At 40.3% G+C, this 19,520-nt stretch overlaps 1 protein-coding gene across 1 annotated transcript; it reads left to right on the forward strand.

Annotated features, from left to right (window-relative positions):
- Nucleotides 1–814: 814 nt before the first annotated feature.
- On the forward strand, nucleotides 815–17,638 carry LOC139578819 (homeobox protein Dlx4a-like). Its single transcript, XM_071406876.1, has 3 exons — nucleotides 815–1,391; nucleotides 5,692–5,888; nucleotides 17,057–17,638. Exons 1-3 carry the CDS (start codon nucleotides 1,055–1,057, stop codon nucleotides 17,306–17,308), a joined length of 786 nt encoding a protein of 261 aa, XP_071262977.1. The 5' UTR covers nucleotides 815–1,054; the 3' UTR covers nucleotides 17,309–17,638.
- Nucleotides 17,639–19,520: the final 1,882 nt, after the last annotated feature.

The raw sequence follows: 19,520 nt of genomic DNA on the forward strand, positions 1-19,520 counted from the left end.
AGTCGAAGGTGAAAGTCTTCTTTCATCACGGATAAGATTGATAGATAGGGGCAGCCTCCCTTCCTTCTTCAGAAACTATCAGCAATTACAACTTGTCCTCTCACCAAGTACAACCTCCTAAAGAAGAGTTTCCCATTTGTTGCATTTTTGTTTAAAAAACATGAATCGTGTATGTTGTGTGTTATACATGTGCTGGGAAATAGTGTATGTGTGTGTGTGCGTATTTTATGTTTTATCTTGACGCATCTGAGCGTTTTGATTAAATCACATTTACAACGGTATTATAGCCACTGTGTTGAGCTTCTGTGCCCTCCTTTCAGTCTAGTTATGCGTAGGCTAAATCACGCATTGACGCCAGGTGTAAATTAAATGTATATGCGTATCATGTAGCTATGTGTATTGCGTATTAATTAGGCAGGTATACATATATAATAATTGATTATCCTATGGCCTAACTTGTGCGCAAAAGGTTTGTCCTTACGTAAAAACATCGCTGGCAAAGTTGTCAAGTTTGTTGACAATCTTTGCAAACGCTAAAAGGCTACATAACAAAATCTAAACATACTTGACATTAGATTAGCCTAGTTAATATCTGTTACAGTCGGCCTATCTTCTCATTTAGCATACATTGTTTCCAAATTCTGCTGCATTGAAATGTCATTGCTGCCCAAACTGTAAGACCGACTTCATGTAGTTTGTATTAATCAAGTTAAATATGGTTTGTCCTCGGGGCAGGACGACACGATTAGCCACCGCAACCAATGAGCAGGCGCGCTCGTGTATGCCAAGCGAGGTAGCAACAACTTTAAACCATATGCACAAAGTGTTCAGAGAAACAGTGAAGGTTTTCCTCTTCTCTTTTTTAGAGACGATAAAATAAAGGGACTGCGTAATTTAGAATTTGGAGACAAACGGAAGGATTTAGGAAATAACCTCGTCACCTTAGCTTCGTGCTCTTGGTGTTTTTGTTAGGTAGCCTAACTTCCCTAGTCAGTGGATATGCATTGGTCCCATCTGTAGCACTCTATGGTGCCCTTAACTGCGCCTCGAGTTTATGGACCCCCGCTTAATGATGACTATGAGTTCATTGTCGGACAGTCTGGTTGCTTCTGATCCCTCAAAATCGGCCTTTCTGGAGTTCGGACACGGCTATCCCGGACACCAGCAGCATTCCCCCGGCTTATCCCACAACATCTATCCAGTACACGGCTTGCATCCGGTCGGACCCTCGCAGCACGATAGCTCCTTTTCTTCCAGCGCGTCATCCTATGGCCGCACGCTAGCCTACCCTTACCACAGCACTGTAAGCGCACACCACCCAAGTGCCTACCTGCCATACCAGCACAGTAGCCACAACAACGGTCTGGGACGCACGAGAATAGAGGAAACAGGTACGTTTTAAAAACATCGGTGTTGACATTGTGGAGTTTATTCAATGTGTGTTGCCATTTTCAAGATGCAGTTACAGTGGCGAAGGCTATACGGACGCGATGGACTTCTAAAATTAGAATTGGGCACTTATATAGCCGACCTAAACCCTATCAGAAGTCTACAAATAAACCACTAATGAAATATAGGGAATTCATAACATATAGCAAGCAGCATTACGGAAACAGTGCTCTGACCTAAAGGTGTTATAAATTAATAGGATAGTCATTTGTAATGCAAAACGCACTTGTCACATATGTAGTCTATAACACCTGAGCACTTTTGAAAATATTTTATTTTTAAGTGTCAATAGTTTACAGGCTACTGAACTTCAAGATACATGCATGGATAAAGCAAGGGACTGTTCTCGTCTCAAATTGAAATGAGAATCCATTTTCATAAGATTTCACATTACCTAGGGCTATATGTAGCCTATTTCACAATTTTAATTATTAGTCTAATCTGATATTAGGACAGGTGGTTAGACCTAAGGGTAGGCTGGTCAGTTTGTATTTATATTATTGGCCCGCGAGACAGGTCGGTTGATTGGCACAATAATTAGCCTAGCCTACTCTGTATGATGATACAGGTCACATGCAGCCGACATGGGAGGGAAAAACCGAGCCACTAAACATTTTGTCCTGTGGTCTCCCACAAAGCACAGGGCCCAGACAAAACGTGTAATCTGAAAACCATTTATCTTTGATGACGTTATTGCTTCTGTGATCCTACATTACTTAATTGATATGTTAAGATACAGATAGCCGCATAGGACTGAAAGAGGTACATCATTTTACCTCGTATTTTTTTATCAAAACGTTAAACAAAATGCATACAGCATTAATTCCACGTAGTCTAATGTCAATGATCAAAATAACACAAGTTGTTTAGAATGGCTAGTCCTATTTGAAGTGTGAAGCTGTTTGGGACTAACAGCTCGAAGACATTCGAATAGGAATCAACCTCTCAACAACAACAAAAATATGATGAGTGAGCTCGCTTAGGGGTTTATAGCAGCCTATTTATATTTACACAACATTAAAAACCCGTGCGGTAATCGGTATCGTCGACTGACTGTGACATCTCCACTGCACTGTTGGCTATTGCCATGTTTATCAACTCTCTCCAGACACTGAAAAGTAAACAATTTTCACCCACGTATTAGGAAATGGTTTGTGTGTCAATTTTTTTATTTTACCTTTATTTAGGCAAGTCAGTTAAGAACAAATGCTTATTTAGAATGAAGGCCTACCAGGGAACAGTGGATTAACTGCCTTGTTCAGGGGCAGAACGGCAGATTTTGACCTTGTCAGCTCGGGGATTCGATTCAGCAACCTTTCGGTTATTGGCCCAACGATCTAACCACTAGGCTACCTGCCGCCCCAATGCAATCTTACAGGCATTTCGTGTGTTGGCCATGTTGGAAAGTCAATTATTATTTAAGGCCCCAGATATTATAAACATTGCAGTCCTCTTGAACATTAACAGATTCATTATGTTATTCTTAGTTCTGATTAAAAGCTGGTCATTGTTCTGAACAATGTATTATAATTATTTTTATAATGATAATATAACCATGTAATGATTAGTTTAATTCCTACCAATAACAAGATAATGGCCTAATAATAATAAAGAAAACTATAGCAACAAATGGAATATCAACATTGATTACCATTTGTATGTTGCAATTATTTTTGGAATGCTAATAGCAGGCCAATATTAGTTTTAGTGATTTTAAAGGTGCTTCACGGGATTTTTATTTTTATTTTTGAATTGTAATTTCAGAAAATGTCCATAACATATCTGTCGCTAATAGTGGAATATTAGTGTTTCACAGTATTACTTACTCCCCAGTGTTGTGATTGGCTGTGATATTCACCTATTGATTTCTCGCGCTAGAGTGGCATCTGTTGTCAAACTAGAAAAGCTGTTCTGACTTTGTGGCTGTGTTATCTAGTGGAAATCGCTTTGTTATTTCCTGTTTGCTAAAATTCCACACTGTTCGCTCAATTTCACTGAATAGTGTAGGGAATCAGTGTACCATCTAAATCTCTGTGAAATATATTTTCAATAACAAAAAATGTAGTTTTTACAGCTGTTTGAAGCTGGTGGACCAAAACAAAAGAACAGTTTCTGCATAGTCACAAAGCAAATTGGCCAGTTTTACCTATATTGTTGGCTTTTCAGTGTAACATTTCTAGTGTTGATTCAGGTGTTAAATCAACACTCATTGGTGTAAAAGTTTTGGAGTTAATAACCAGTGTTAACCACACCCATCAGTATCATATTTCCCAGCATGCTGTATTGCAGGTAGATTTTTTGGAATACTTTGTTTCAATATCTTTCTTTTTGTTTGATGAATTAATCTTATGCTACTCAAATATAAATAAAATGCTTCTAAACTAATCCAATCTGTTACTTGGACTTATTGCACCGGTTACTGAAATTATTGTTCCAGTTTATATGGTTTAGGTAGCCTCATATCTTCTTCTACCTGACCCAGCAGTCATCATTCTGAATGCAGGTTGCGGGTGAATAAAATTTCCAAATGTTGGCTATCCCCACTCTGGTTGGATTCCAATAGGAATACACATCACTTTGCAAGCCATCATAATGTGACTCGCAGGCCTGCAAACTATGAGTTTCAGGCCACGGTAATACGGTAAAACTAAGCCCTCAAAATAAGGCATTAAATACTTGCATTTTGTTGAAGAATGACATTTTAATGATAGCATATTCACTTAAGATCTTCATTGGTGAAGGCCACAGAACAAAAACAAATAGACTGCAACAACAACCATGTCTCTGTCACTAATACGGTTGTTAATTTAACACTGAAAAGTGTGGGCCTGTATAGACACTGGACCAGTGTTAAATTGAACACTGTCAGTGTTGATTCAACACGGGAGAATAGGCTGTGCACTAGCATGTGATGTAAGGCCTATGAGTTTATGTATATTATTTGCTATTTGAATGGCAGGCTTAGAATAGAAAAGGGGCAATCAAGATTCAACAGTTCCAATGCAACTTATTTAACTAAAGAATTCAATACAATACAACTTTATTTTCCATTAGTTATAGCAAACAACAGACATGTGTCTTCTGCTCATTCTCAACTGCCCCAGACAGCACAAATCACACACAGTTGAGACAAGCACCGGGTCACCCCTGTATGTTGTGGGGTTAAGGGCATTGTTCAAGGGCCCAAGCCACCCAAAAAAAGGGGAACATCTTAAGGATGTGAACCCAGCAGCACTCCACTTGCCAGATACATTTTTCCAGCGCCTGGCCCGGGATTCAAACCGGACATCTTTCGGCCACAGGTTCATCTCCCTTAGCCATTGGGCTACCTACCTCCTACCTAAATTCTCTGCAATTATTGTTCAACTTAGCAAATCAAATCTACATCTTCTGCCCCTGTATAACAAAAAGTGAAGTATTTATTTTATTTATTTCACCTTTATTTAACCAGGTAGGCTAGTTGAGAACAAGTTCTCATTTGCAACTGCGACCTGGCCAAGATAAAGCAAAGCAGTTCGACACATACAACAACACAGAGTTACACATGGAATAAACAAACATACAATCAATAATACAGTAGAAAAATCTATATACAGTATGTGCAAATGAGGTAGGATAAGAGAGGTAAGGCAATAAATAGGCTATGGTGGCAAATGAATTACAATATAGCAATTAAACACTGGAATGGTAGGATGTGCAGAAGATGAATGTGCAATTTGAGATACTGGGGTGTAAAGGAGCAAGGTAAAAAAAAAAAAAATACAGTATGGGGATGAGGTAGATTGGATGGGCTATAGATGAAAGATGAATCTCCTCACGCTATTTCACTGGTTGTATTGTAAGGATGGATTCATACAGTGTCATGTTACTATGAATGCCTTGTGGGGCCTAACGCAGCTGTTTCCCTAGGCACTAGTTGGTATGTGCACTCTTCATAACAATGGGAATAATGGGGAGCAATATGCAGTCATTATATTCCTCATGCTCAATGACCTCTTGTGCAACATGAGGTAGAAAAGAAAAGTTGAGCTCTTGCCCATTGAGGGCAAATTAAATGGCATAACTTAAACATGTATTATTCATTAAATGTATGATTATTATGATGATCATTATTATTATTATTATTATTGCTGTTGTTGTTGTTGTTGTTGTTAATATTGTTATTATTATTCCCAAATTTCGGACCTCAATGGGACTTCCTGGTGAATAAAATAAAACCTTTTCTTCTTCATCCTTTTGAAGAGCTTGAGAAGCCAACCACGGTGATCGAGAACGGAGAAATTAGACTGAACGGAAAAGGGAAGAAGATCCGAAAACCGCGGACCATCTACTCAAGCTTACAACTGCAGGCGCTCAACCAGAGATTTCAGCAAACCCAATACCTTGCGCTACCTGAGCGAGCCGATTTGGCGGCAAAATTGGGACTAACTCAAACGCAGGTACATATTTCTGTATTTTGGGCCAATTGAATTACTCTATTTCAGTTATTTTGACTGATTTAACTGTTCAATAAGGTGTTTATTACAAGAGGCTCTTCAATGCACAACAATTTTGGTGTCAGTCTCTGTCACGCCCTGACCTTAGAGAGCCTTTTTATGTCTCTATTTGGTTTGGTCAGGGTGTGATTTGGGGTGGGCATTCTATGTTTTGTTTTCTATGATTTTGTGTTTCTATGTTTTGGCCGGGTATTGTTCTCAATCAGGGACAGCTGTTTATCGTTGTCTCTGATTGGGAACCATACTTAGGTAGCCCCTTTTCCCTCCTTTCGTTGTGGGTAGTTGTCTTTGTTTGTGGCACTATAGCCCTTAAGCTTCACGGTCGTTTTTGTATTGTTTATTGTTTTTGTTGCCGTCATTCTTAATAAAAGGAATATGTACGCTCAACACGCTGCACCTTGGTCCAGTTCTTTCGACGGCCATGACAGTCTCTTTTTAAACGTGGTCTGTATAGGTCTCAATAGTTTGAATGGAATAAATGGGCAAGCATTACACAAATGGTTCACAAAGTGAACAATTCCTATTGTCTGTTGTTTACTCGAGTCGGGCAAAATGTTCCTCCTTTGTAAGCATCTCATCTCTCAAGGTGGTCAGAGGTTTAGTCAAAATGATGTGCATGCCCATTCTCAATGGCACGCCTTCTCTTTGCATCTAGGCTACAACACTATATGCATAAGTGCCTGATTAGATACTGTTAAGGCCAAATGTCTCATTAAAAATGAGAATGGAGCCTAATGTTATGGAGTTATGTAATTTAAGGCTTTGAGAATTTCCACTCTAAGTAGTTAAAGTTTTCCGATGCTGTATTATTTAGCATATAGGAGAAAACACTGGAACATTATGTTCCTAGGCATCAACCTCCATTAGTTTGATGTCCTGCCATGTTCATGGAGGTGTTAGCCTACTCTCTCTGCCTATAACTGATATTGTTTCCCCTCATGAGTGTGAGGCACACACTTTCATGAATATTTGAATGCAACATGGCTGGAATGGCAGTTCCCCATTGGCAGCGAGGCAGTAGAAGTGCAGGGTGTATCACTGTCCTGTATTACCGCTACTTGTCTTACTACTGTGTTATCTATCTCCTATTATTACTTACTTACTCATCTGGGCCTGTATTCACTATGGGCCGGTTTCCTGGACACATATTAAGCGTTGTCCTGGACTAAAAAAACTGTTTCAATGGTGATTCTCCATTGAGCATGCTTTTCAGTCCAGGTCTAGGCTTAATCTGTGTCTGGGAAACTGTCCCGAGTCTCAGAGTAGGAGTGCTAATCTAGGATACATTTAGCCTTTTAGATCATAATAAATATGATTATGGACAGGGGGAACCTGATTATAGATCAGCACTCCTATAATCTGAGACGCTTTATGAATACGGGCTCTGAGCTCATTCCTTGAGGATTTTAGAGGTAACACTCCAGTCTCAGTCCTCCTTTAGCCTATATAGCTCTTGGTTCAGTTTTAAGCCCTCAATCTCTCAGCCAATGGGTTCCTTTTGTAACTAACTCCTTACTTCTCACTAAGCGCTGTCTGTCTTGCAAGGGAAGAGGAAGGGAGAGGGTGGAACGACCGCGGCCATTTTGTCTGTCAGTAGGAATAGAGGAAGAGAGCTTAGCAAGTTATCGCGTCACATTTTGTATAAATATTGTGAGTCCCAGGAAGTTTTTGGGTTCCCAAAATGAGAGAAAAATTACTGCAGAGAAAGTACAGACTTTGGTAGGACTACATTCTTTTTAATTTGGGAGAGTTTACTGCTTTCAACCAGGTAATCATTCTATATTTCTTGAAATCTAGAGATCTCCCTTACTACGTTTGCCTGGGGATTTAAAAACTACTTAATGGCTAATCCAAAGGGAATATGTACTCTCAATGCTGCTATACATCAATTGGAGTAAAGATTGTTTTTGGCGTATTGACGGATATGAAATGCAGTAATTTATCCTCTGTGGTAAGAGACCATTCTGAACCTGTAGAGTCCGTGATGTGATGCTAAGAGAGGAGAGCCTTAGTAATTCCATGTAAGTGCCACACGACAGATATCTGAGAAAGCGTCAAGAGGTGACTTTTTGCAAGATGAGCACTTTTTTACAATACTTTTTCAAATCTAGTTGGAGATGTATACATGCATCTGAAAGTTACATTAATTGGGACTTCAGAGACATGATATGTCTAGGATATAAAGGACATGCACACGGCCATGGCGCCAGGCCGCCAAAACAGAGAATCAATGGCCTCCTTTTCTCTCACAAAGTTGTACCCCTCTACCCCCACTGCCCCTCCCTACACTCATCTGTAAAACTGCACTTACCAACTTTCTCCTTTTTTCTAATATTTTTTTCCCCAAACATTTGCTCTTTCATTCCTTCTTCATATCTATTCAACACCCTCTTTCTCTCTCCTAAAAAAAAACCTGGCACCCTTGCAAAATTATCCTATATACACTGAGTATACAAAACATCCCTGCCAGCATCCCTGTCGAAAGCTTCCGACACCTTGTAGAGTCCATTCCCCGACGAATTGAGGCCGTTCTGAGGGCGAAAGGAGGGCAACGCAATATTAGCAAGGTGTTCCTAATGTTTGGTATACTCAGTGTACGTATATGCTAAATATGAAGAAGCACTTCTCGGAACCTCTCTGATATGGGGCGGCAGGTAGCCTAGTGGTTAGTAACCAAAAGGGTTGAATCCCCGAGCCGACAAGGTAAAAATCTGCTATTCTGCCCCTGAACAAGGCAGTTAACCCACTGTTCCTTGGTAGGTTGTCATTGTAAATAAGAATTTGTTCTTAACTGATGTGATGGCATTTTCCTGTATTACCAAATGAGGAGAGTTACAAACCACACACCAGTCAGAGTTATACTTAAACTTCATCTTTAATAATATGAGCTTTACAATAGCCCTTTGACTCTCAGATCAATTCAGTGTCTATAATGAATTCTGAGAGTCCCTACAGAAGAATACAAAGATCTTTTATAGCCAAGATACACCCCTCTCAACTTACATGATGAACCACAGATCTTAGGAACAGTTCACAAAGGTTAAGATTTGTATGAAAGATATCTATAAAACATAGCAGACAGTTACTGCTGTGTCAACAGTTCTCATTGTAAAGACCAGTGTCTGGCCCCCTCCTACTCCAAACTGGAACCCGTCTCACCCTGGTACGGTATAGCACAAAAACATTACCTCATCCAAGGCATAACTCAATTGTCAACTCTAGATACTCCCATCTCAAATAAACCCCCTTTTGACCCCACTCCTGGACAAGCTCACTGAGGGGAGTGAGCCTATAGGTCATACACTATCCCAGGATAAGCGCACAGACATTGTGGAGACAAGTAATTGGTTCCCCATTAATCACGCCATCCCTTCACATGGTTTAAGAATAGGTAAAGACACATTCACATATGAAGACAATGTTCCATTCTGTCCTCCATTCTGTCCTTCCAGTCTGTCCTTTCTGATATTCTGCATAGCACCAGAGACATGTGAAAGACAAGCCTGACCTCTCCCCTCTCTGGGCCCCAAGTGACTGAGCCCCAGCTTAGAAAAAGTGCAACTGCCAACACTATAGTCCAAAAGGATACATTCTAATGACAAGTATCTCACATAAGCATATTATGTAAATAAAACATCTTATTTATCTATGTTACCTAACTAGTTCTGATTCATCCGCCACACTGACTTAAAAATATATTATGTTACCTGGGAGGAGGCAGGAATTATTGATAAGGTCATATTGAGAAGGGAGCTAGATATATTGGAATCACTCGTGTCCTCTAGCCTTCCATGAGCAGCAACCACCTGGCAGATTATGCATAGTCTTTTTTTGCACCAGAAACACTCACCACCACTCGCCAGTCACCACACATTTAACTAAGGAGAGTGGTTTCCCCAAATTGTACGGTACACACGTTGATATTTAGTTGAATATGTGGGACAGGATTTTCTAGCGTAATTTCTTAATTAGCAAACAATTACCAAAAATGTCAGGCTGAAAGCCCTTGTCAGCTGAGTGTTGCTGTTGAAATCTAAAACCAATATTTCCAATTATTATGAGGAGAGTTACTTACATTAGCATGCTGTTGATTGACATTAGGGTCAAATTACTTAATAAATATATTTTCAATGCAATTCGGCATTAAAGGGGTAATCAGCAGTCGCTATATCACTTTTGGACTAAATGAATGATATGTACCCATTGATTCTTGAAGAATCAACTACTCATAAAGACCTCATGAACTTATTAGTTAAACAGTCCTACCCCATAAGAACCCAAAATATAAGCTTGTTTTACTCCAATGGTTTATGTGAGACTTGGTTTTTGTTACATCTGCAAGAACTGTTAATTATATTGCTGGCATGGAATGTGATACACAGTTTTTATTAATATACCCATTTAGTCAGTGTTAAAATACACTGGAGTGGGTTAAAAAAAAAATATATATATAATTTTAACACTTATAGGGGTGCCCACATTATTACGTTTAGGCCTATGGGAGTGTCCTAATGTGTTTATGGGAGTGAAATATGTTATTGTTATGGTCCTAATCTTTTTTTTTCATGTTGATCAGAACTGATGATGTGTAGGCTAAAGTCAGAGAAAACGACGTAAAAGTTGGCCGACTTGTGGACTCCAGTCACATGACTTGGACTACTCGGGTCACATGACTTGGACTCGAGTCTGACTTGAGTCACAAATTTGATGGCTTGAGACTCGACTTGATAAAAAATAAATTAACTTGAGACTTGACTTGGACTTGGAGCCTGAAGACTCGGGACTCGACTTTGACTTGAGACTGAAGACTTGAAATGATCTGTCCAGGTTTTGTAATGTTTGTCACTCATTTTGTGGCACAGAGTCTACGTGGATTACACTACATGCATCCAGAGACAATAGCCGCAGCATCGCAGCATAGTAGCATCACAGCATCACCCTTTTGGCTAGTGAAACGCACACTCAGCACTCTGATTGGACCAGAAAACTATCAATCAACACAGGCGAACATATTGGTGATTTGCTATACAGCTATAGGATCGGGTGCAGCGCAAGCATCAAATTGTAGGAAGAGAGGATTGAAATCAGGCCAGCAGGCAGTAGCGGTGCCTTGGTAAAATCACTGGAGAAGCCAGTGTTAGACAGATTCGATTTGGTTTCTCAAGGGGAGGGTGTACTGTCTTGCCCTATACCAGTGTCCGTTCAGATAGGACAGGTTAAGCCTGATACAGAGGCTATTCATTTTGGGCTATTTCCTGTGTATATTTGGTAGATCTACTTGTATATTTTGAATGATATGGTGCTTTCACCATTGGATCACCAAAACCTAATAAATCTACACTCTGAGCACGTCAACCTGCCTTGCCATCAGCTGATTTCATGCCCTTACCACAGCTACAAGGTCCATATTTTACAATTATATAGGCTAATAAAAATATGTTGTACACAAAATAATGAAAAGAGCTGTCTGGTAGCCTCAATAAATAGACAAAGATTTGTAGTTCAGCAAGTCGTTGCATGTATATATACAGTACAAGTCAAAAGTTTGGACACACCTACTCATTCTAGTGTTTTTCTTTATTTTTACTATTATCCACATTATAGAATAATAGTGAAGACATCAAAACGATGAAATAACACATATGGAATCATGTAGTAACCAAAAAATTGTTAAACAAATTAAATATATTTTATATTTGAGATTCTTCAAAGTAGCCACACTTTGCCTTGATGACAGCTTTGCACACTCTTGGCATTCTCTCAACCAGCTTCATGAGGTAGTCACCTGGAATGCATTTCAATTAACAGGTGTGAATTTCTTTCCTTCTTAATATGTTTGAGCCAATCAGTTGTGTTGTGACTAGGTAGGGGTGGTATACAGAAGATAGCCATATTTGGTAAAAGACCAAGTCCATATTATGGAAGGAACAGCTCAAATAAGCAAAGAGAAACAACAGTCCATCATTACTTTAAGACATGAAGGTCAGTCAATTCTGAAAATTTCAAGAACTTTGAAAGTTTCTTAAAGTGCAGTCGCAAATGATGAAACTGGCTCTCATGATGATCGCCACAGGAAAGGAAGACCCAAAGTTACCTCTGCTGCAGAGCATACGTTCATTAGAGTTACCAGCCTCAGAAATTGCATCCCAAATAAATACTTCACAGAGTTCAAGTTTTTTTTTTTTTTTTTTCACCATGTGAGCTAGTTGAGAACAAGTTTTCATTTACAACTGCGACCTGGCCAAGATAAAGCAAAGCAACAGACACATCTCAACATCAACTGTTCAGAGGAGACTGCATGAATCAGGCCTTCATGGTTGAATTCCTGCAAAGAAACCACTACTAAAGGACACGATAATAAGAAGGGACTTGCTTGGGCCAAATCTGTCCTTTGGTCTGATGAGTCCAAATTTGAGATTTTTGGTTACAACCACTGTGTCTTTGTGAAACACAGAGTAGGTGAACAGATTATTTCCGCATGTGTGGTTCCCACCGTGAAGCATGGAGGAGGAGGTGTGATGGTGTGGGGATGATTTGCTGGTGACACTGTCTGTGATTTATTGAGAATTCAAGGCACACTTAACCAGCATGGCTACCACAGCATTCTGCAGCAATACACCATCCCATCTGGTTTGCGCTTAGTGGGACTATCACTTGTTTTTCAACAGGACAATGACCTAACACACCTCCAGGGCTATTTGACCAAGAAAGAGAGTGATGGAGTGCTGCATCAGATGACCTGGCCTCCACAATCCCCCGACCTCAACCCAATTGAGATGGTTTGGGATGAGTTGGACCGCAGAGTAAAGGAAAAGCAGCCAACAAGTGCTCATCATATGTGGAAACTCCTTCAAGACTGTTGGAAAAGCATTCCAGGTGAAGCTGGTTGAGAGAATGCCAAGAGTGTGCAAAGCTGTCATCAAGGGTGGCTACTTTGAAGAATCTAAAATCAAAAATATATTTTGATTTGTTTAACACTTTTTCGATTACTACATGATTCCATATGTGTTATTTCATAGTTTTGATGTCTTCACTATTATTCTACAATGTAGAACATTTTAAAAATAATGAAAAACCCTGGAATGAGTTGACAGGTAATGTATTTCTTTGGACTTGACTCGAGTCTTGACCACGTTCTACTTGGGACATCGACTTGAGACTCGGACCTTATGACTTGAGACTTGCTTGTGACTCGTTTAATAGTGACTTGGTCCAATCTGAAAGTTAGTAAAGCCTGCAGCATTCGGAAAATATTCAGACCCTTCAGACCCCTTCCACATTTTGTTAAGTTACAACCTTATTCTAAAATGGATTAAATAGTTTTCCCCCCTCATAAATCTACACACAATACACCATGACGGGGCCTCCCGAGTGGGGCAGTGGTGCAGTGGTCTAAGGCACTGCATCACAGTGCTAGCTGTGCCACTAGAGATTCTGAGTTCGAGTCAAGGCTCTGTCGCATGCCGGCCGCGACCGGGAGACCAATGGGGCGGCGCACAATTAGCTCAGCGTCGTCCAGGTTAGGGGAGGGTTTGGCTGGCAGGGATGTCCTTCGAGCACTAGCGACTCCTGTGGTGGGCCGGGTGCAGTGCATGCTGACACGGTCGCCAGGTGTACGGTGTTTCCTCCGACACATTGGTGCAACTGGCTTCTGGGTTAAGTGGGCATTGTGTCAAAGAAGCAGTGCGGCTTGGTTGGGTTGTGTTTCAGAGGATTCATCCCCCTTGATGTTTTTCATATTTTGTTGCATTACAACCTGTAATTTAAATGGATGTTTATTTGGATTTCATGTTATGGACATACACAAAATATTCCAAATTGGTGAAGTGAAATGAAAAAAATAATAATGTAAAAGTGGTGCGTGCATATGTATTCACCCCCGTTGCTACGAAGCCCCCAAATAAGATCTGGTGCAACCAATTTCCTTCAGAAGTCACATAATTAGTTAAATAAAGTCCACCTGTGTGCAATCTAAGTGTCACATGATCTCAGTATATATACACCTGTTCTGAAAGGCCCCAGAGTCTGCAACACCACCAAGCAAGCAGCACCACCAAGCAAGCGGCACCATGAAGACCAAGGAGCTCTCCAAACAGGTCAGGGACAAAGAGACCAAAGATAACCCTGAAGGAGCTGCAAAGATACTCCAAAGATTGGAGTATCGGTCCATAGGACCACTTTAAGCAGTACACTCCACAGAGCTGGACTTTATGGAAGAGTGGCAAGAAAAAAAGCCATTGCTTAAAGAAAAAAATAAGCAAACAAGTTTGGTGTTCGCCAAAAGGCATGTGGGAGAGTCCCCAAGCATATGGAAGAACGTACTCTGGTCTGATGAGACTAAAATTGAGCTTTTTGGCCATCAAGGAAAACGCTATGTCTAGCACAAACCCAACACCTTTCATCACCTGAGAACACCATCCCCACAGTGAAACATGGTGGTGGCAGCATCATGCTGTGGGGATGTTTTTCATCGGCAGGGACTGGGAAACTGGTCAGAATTGAAGGAATTATGGATGACGCTAAATATAGGGAAATTCTTGAGGGAAACCTGTTTCAGTCTGCCAGAGATTTGAGACTGGGACCGAGGTTCACCTTCCAGCAGGACAATGACCCGAAGCATACTGCTAAAGCGACACTCGAGTGGTTTAAGGGGAAACATTTAAATGTCCTGGAATGGCCTAGTCAAAGCCCAGACCTCAATCCAATTGAGAATCTGTGGTATGACTTAAAGATTGCAGTAAACCAGCGTAACCCATCCAACTTGAAGGAGCTGGAGCAGTTTTGCCTTGTAGAATGGGCAAAAATCTCAGTGGCTAGATGTGCCAAGCTTATAGAGACATACCCCAAGAGACTTGCAGCTGCAATTGCTGCATAAGGTGGCTCTACAAAGTATTGACTTTGGGGGGGAACACTCAAGTTTTCTGTTTTTTGTCTTATTCCTTGTTTGTTTCACAAGAAAAAATATTTTGAATCTTCAAAGTGGTAGGCATGTTGTGTAAATCAAATGATACAAACCCCCCCCAAAAATCTATTTTAATTCCAGGTTGTAAGGCAACAAAATAGGAAAAATGCCAAGGGGGTGAATAATTTCGTAAGCCACTGTATACAGACCCTTTACTCAGTACTTTGTTGAAGCACCTTTGGCAGCGATTACAACCTTGAGTCTACTTGGGTATGACGCTACAAGCTTGGCACACCCGTATTTTGGGTGTTTCTGCCATTCTTCTCTGCAGATCCTCTCAAGCTCTGTCAGGTTGGATGGGGGGTGTTGCTGCACTGCTATTTTCAGGTCTCTCCAGAGATGTTCGATCGGGTTCAAGTCAAGCTCTGGCTGGGCCACTCAAGGACATTCAGAGACTTGTCCAGAAGCCACTCCTACATTGCCTTGGCTGTGTGCTTAGGGTCGATGTCCTGTTGGAAGGTGAACCTTCGCCCCAGTCTGAGGTCCGGAGCATTCTCGAGCAGGCTTTCATCAGGGATCTCTCTGTACTTTGCTCCGTTTATATTTCCCTCAATCCTTATAAGTCTCCCAGTCCCTGCTGCTGAAAAACATCCCCACAGCATGATGCTGCCACCACCATGCTTCACCGTAGGGATGGTGCCAGGTTTTCTCCAGACGTGATGCTTGGCATTCAGGCAAAAGAGTTAAATCTTGGTTGTTTCTCATGATTTGAGAGTCCTTTTCCTTTAGGTGCCTTTAGAGTTGCTTCCGTCTAGCCACTCTACCATAAAGGCCTGATTGGTGGAGTGCTGCAGAGATGGTTGTCCTTCTGTAAGGTTCTCCCAGTGACCCCAGGTTTTCGTCACCTCCCTGCCCAAGGTCCTTTTCCCCAGATTGCTCAGTGTGGCCGTGCAGCCAGCTCTAGGAAGAGTCTTGGTGGTTCCAAACTTATTCCATTTAAGAATGATGGAGGCCACTGTGTTTTTGAGAACCTTCAATGCTGCAGTCATTTTTTGGTACTCTTCCCCAGATCTGTGACTTGACACAATCCTGTCTCGGAGCTCTACAGACAATTCCATCGACCTCATGACTTGGTTTTTGCTCTGACATGAACTGTTACCTGTGGGACCTTATATAGACAGGTGTGTGCCTTTCCAAATCATGTCCAATCAATAGAATTTACCACAGGTGGACTCCAATCAAGTTGTAGAAACTTCTCAAGGATGATCAATGGAAACAGGATGCACCTGAGCTCAAATTCAAGTCTCATAGCAAAGGGTCTGAATACTTACATATTTATGTAAATGTAATATTTTTTGTAAAAATTTATAAAAACATGTTTTTGCTTTGTCATCATGGGGTGTGTGTGTGGGTTGATGAGGGAAAAACAATTGAATACGTTTTAGAATTAGGCTGTAATGTAACAAAATGTGGAAAATTTGAGGGGTCTGAATACTTTCTGAATGCACTGTAAATGTAATTAATTCAAGACATCACAACAGTATTTCTGTCATTGGCGTGTTTGGGGTGACACTCTTGGGCAGATCTCTCATTTTGGTCCATTTACGAGCCCTTGCGAAATGTGAGCTATCTGAGCCGTGTTTTCCACTCATCTCCACAATCAATTGCAATTCATAATTAGATTTTACTAGAGCTGCTTTTACCACGCTGTGGGTGTTGCGGTTACATAAACGTCTTACCAGGCTCTCTCCATATCAAAATATCTCTGTAAATTCTCTGCATTGTTCGTAGAATGGGGAAAACAACCGTAAAGGAATGCCAAACGTATTGCTTGCCTGGTCTGTAGTGGGGTTTACTGTTAATTCTCCTGGCAACCTGAACTCACCCACCAGCTTTATTTTGTCTTTCTTTTGAATGTTCTGTTTTTAGTCCCTTTTCGCTAACAATGCAGTCATATAGCCTACAGTTATAATAATAATTTAATGCTCTATTTGCCAGCATGCTGGCAACATGCAAAGGTGCATGACAATATTATCAAATAACAATTATATTAACAACAATGAGGCCATGGATATTATAATAAACTATTATTATTATTATAGTGAGTACTGAACAGACTAATAATAATAGTAGCTTATAAATTATGATAAAGATTATAATAATAGCCTAATTGCAGGCTTAATATACTAAATTGTATTTATTGTTGCAGGTTAAGATATGGTTCCAGAACAAACGCTCCAAGTACAAGAAGATCATGAAGCATGGCCCGGGCGGACCGGAGGGAGAACACCTGCACCCTGGGTCATCTGGGTCTCCGTGTTCCCCGGGGATGCCGCCACTTTGGGACGTTTCCATGGCAAATAAGGGGACGCCTGCGCAATCCGGTGGATACATGAACAATTTCGGACACTGGTACCCAAGCCACCACCAGGAATGTATGCCGAGAACTCAAATGATGTGACGGAATGTGGACAATGGGATGGAATTCTATCCTCTCTCCTCAACTGACTTTACTCAATCTCAACATTTAAATTCGTGTTTCGTCTCCTCTTGTACATGAACCGCGTAGCCTATCCCCTTTTAAATGTAGCTCCAAGCCCCAGCTATCACATTAGAGACTTAATTTTTGAAACGGACGTTTAAAGGTCTTTTGCTTGAATTTCATCCGAGGTTTTGCCTACAATTTCGTGGACATGAAGAAATGACTGCACGGATTTTGCCTTGGAGGCCTATGTGGATCTGGATTTTGAATGCAGTTCAGTTTCAAATAAAGCCTCAGTGGTCAACTATGCACTGCAATAATATCTATTTTTACGAAATGAGCAATCCGAAGATTTCAGAAGTTTGAGCATGAAAATGCCTAACACCGTCATATATATATATATATATATATATATATATATATATTATTTAAATATTTGATGCAAAGACATAAGTTCGATTAGGCATGAGTTTATAATTATTACTATTATTTTTAGTAGTAGTAGTAGTATTATTAGTAGTAGCCTATTATTATTATTAAAGTAAATATCAAAATATACCAAAATACGCAAAAAAACGGACTTCTATGGCCCAATGAAAACTAACATCTCACATAAGAAAGGGTAATGTATTTTACCCTAAAACATTTGGACAAGCAATAGAGGGTATTATTTTAATGTTGACAATGATTTTATAAAATGGGCATGTCAATTAAAGCTAATTTGGGATATAGCTTGTTAAATAAATAAAACTTTCATTCCAACAGTATAATTACCAGCAATTTGCAGGCAACAAAATATTCCTCTCCAAAACTGAAAGTCCATAGGAACTAATAGGAAAAGGACAAGGAGCATCCATCGGCTGTTGCGGGTCTACAAGGCAACGGAATCGTCATTAACCCAAATTACTTGCAGGAGTAAGCTAATTGTAGCCTATCAGCAGTCCGGCACAAATAGCTGAAAAACGAGAGGCAAAAGACATGATAGCGCCAGTGAGAGTGCTATCATGAGAGTGCAAACCAACTGCAAACCAACTGTCTTTTTAAACTATAGGACTAACTATTGATCACAAAGGTGGCAACACATGTCCAAGAGTGGTGTGGCGATAAAACAATTCTGGGGCCCGTAGTTTTTCTTGATCTTGTAACCTATCCACGTAAAAGTCAATGCCTTATACTGTATACATGATTCATCTCTTGTAAAAAAGGTTTAATATGGGCTGTGATGGGACCAGAGTTTTTCTAATCAGGTCACGTGGGTTTTTAAAAACTCCTGGGAAAACTGGCTTTGGTGAGGATAAAAACCCTGTCAACTGCAGCAACCTTGTACTTGCTAATATCTGAATTATATTTTAAAAGGACTGGAGGGTTCCTATACACGTACACAGAGAAAGTAACATGATTGGACAATAAAACACACAGAGCTGAGCTTGCTTTATGCAGATTTGCATCGTGTAGTCCTGCCATATGCAACTGTAGGCTGAATAAAACATGTACTCACAGTCTTTCAGCTATTGTGTTTACTGATTAATTCCAGTTAATAATTTTGGACTGAAAAATCCTAAATGGCCTAGTCAGCCCAAGTTTGAATATAAACCACATTTGATCCATTCACATTTTCTCACAACCAAATGGGCTATAAATAAGCCTACACAACGTTACCTAAGCTAGAGGGAGGCTAGACTATGCAGCTACTGTTGTTAGTAGCCTACAGTTGATCAGACTGCAGAATTGTCTAGTTTCCAGGCAATACAGCATGTACGATCGCTAATGTTTTGGCTGCTACATTTATGTAATAGTCTTTGCTTGTGTATGTCGGGAGTGTTGTGTTATTATGCTTGCTAAATAAATACCAGAGGAAAGTAAGCCTTGAGCTTTGTCCAGCCCGCGCTACCTGCGATTTCCGTGAATCTGATTGGTCAAGACAAGCAAAGATCCCACAGCAGCACTCGGATGCAAAGGACAAAAATTGTGCGGGAGTTGACAAATAAGGCAAATCGGTCTAAATAACAGCACTTTGCCCCTCTTTTTAAAACTTTGCTTCGAAATATTTTATTGAACAAAATATACGTTAAATTAAAAAAAAGTGAAATAAAGGTTAAATTAAATAAAAAAGTGGTTGAAAAGTGTTGTAAAACTCTTTTCTTATAGCTCGGTGGTTGTCAATGTGCGGTTGGATTATTTTCCCCAAATG

The sequence above is a fragment of the Salvelinus alpinus genome, chromosome 6, assembly GCF_045679555.1.
Source record: "Salvelinus alpinus chromosome 6, SLU_Salpinus.1, whole genome shotgun sequence".
Lineage (NCBI taxonomy): Eukaryota > Metazoa > Chordata > Actinopteri > Salmoniformes > Salmonidae > Salvelinus > Salvelinus alpinus.

What these genes read in the sequence shown, in the direction of transcription:
- LOC139578819 (XM_071406876.1), top strand. Translation starts at nt 1,055, where the DNA reads ATGGACCCCCGCTTAATGATGACTATGAGTTCATTGTCGGACAGTCTG. An exon ending in CACGAGAATAGAGGAAACAG is followed by an intron (nt 1,392 to 5,691) that starts GTACGTTTTAAA and finishes ATCCTTTTGAAG; the next exon opens with AGCTTGAGAAGCCAACCACG. An exon ending in TGGGACTAACTCAAACGCAG is followed by an intron (nt 5,889 to 17,056) that starts GTACATATTTCT and finishes TTATTGTTGCAG; the next exon opens with GTTAAGATATGGTTCCAGAA.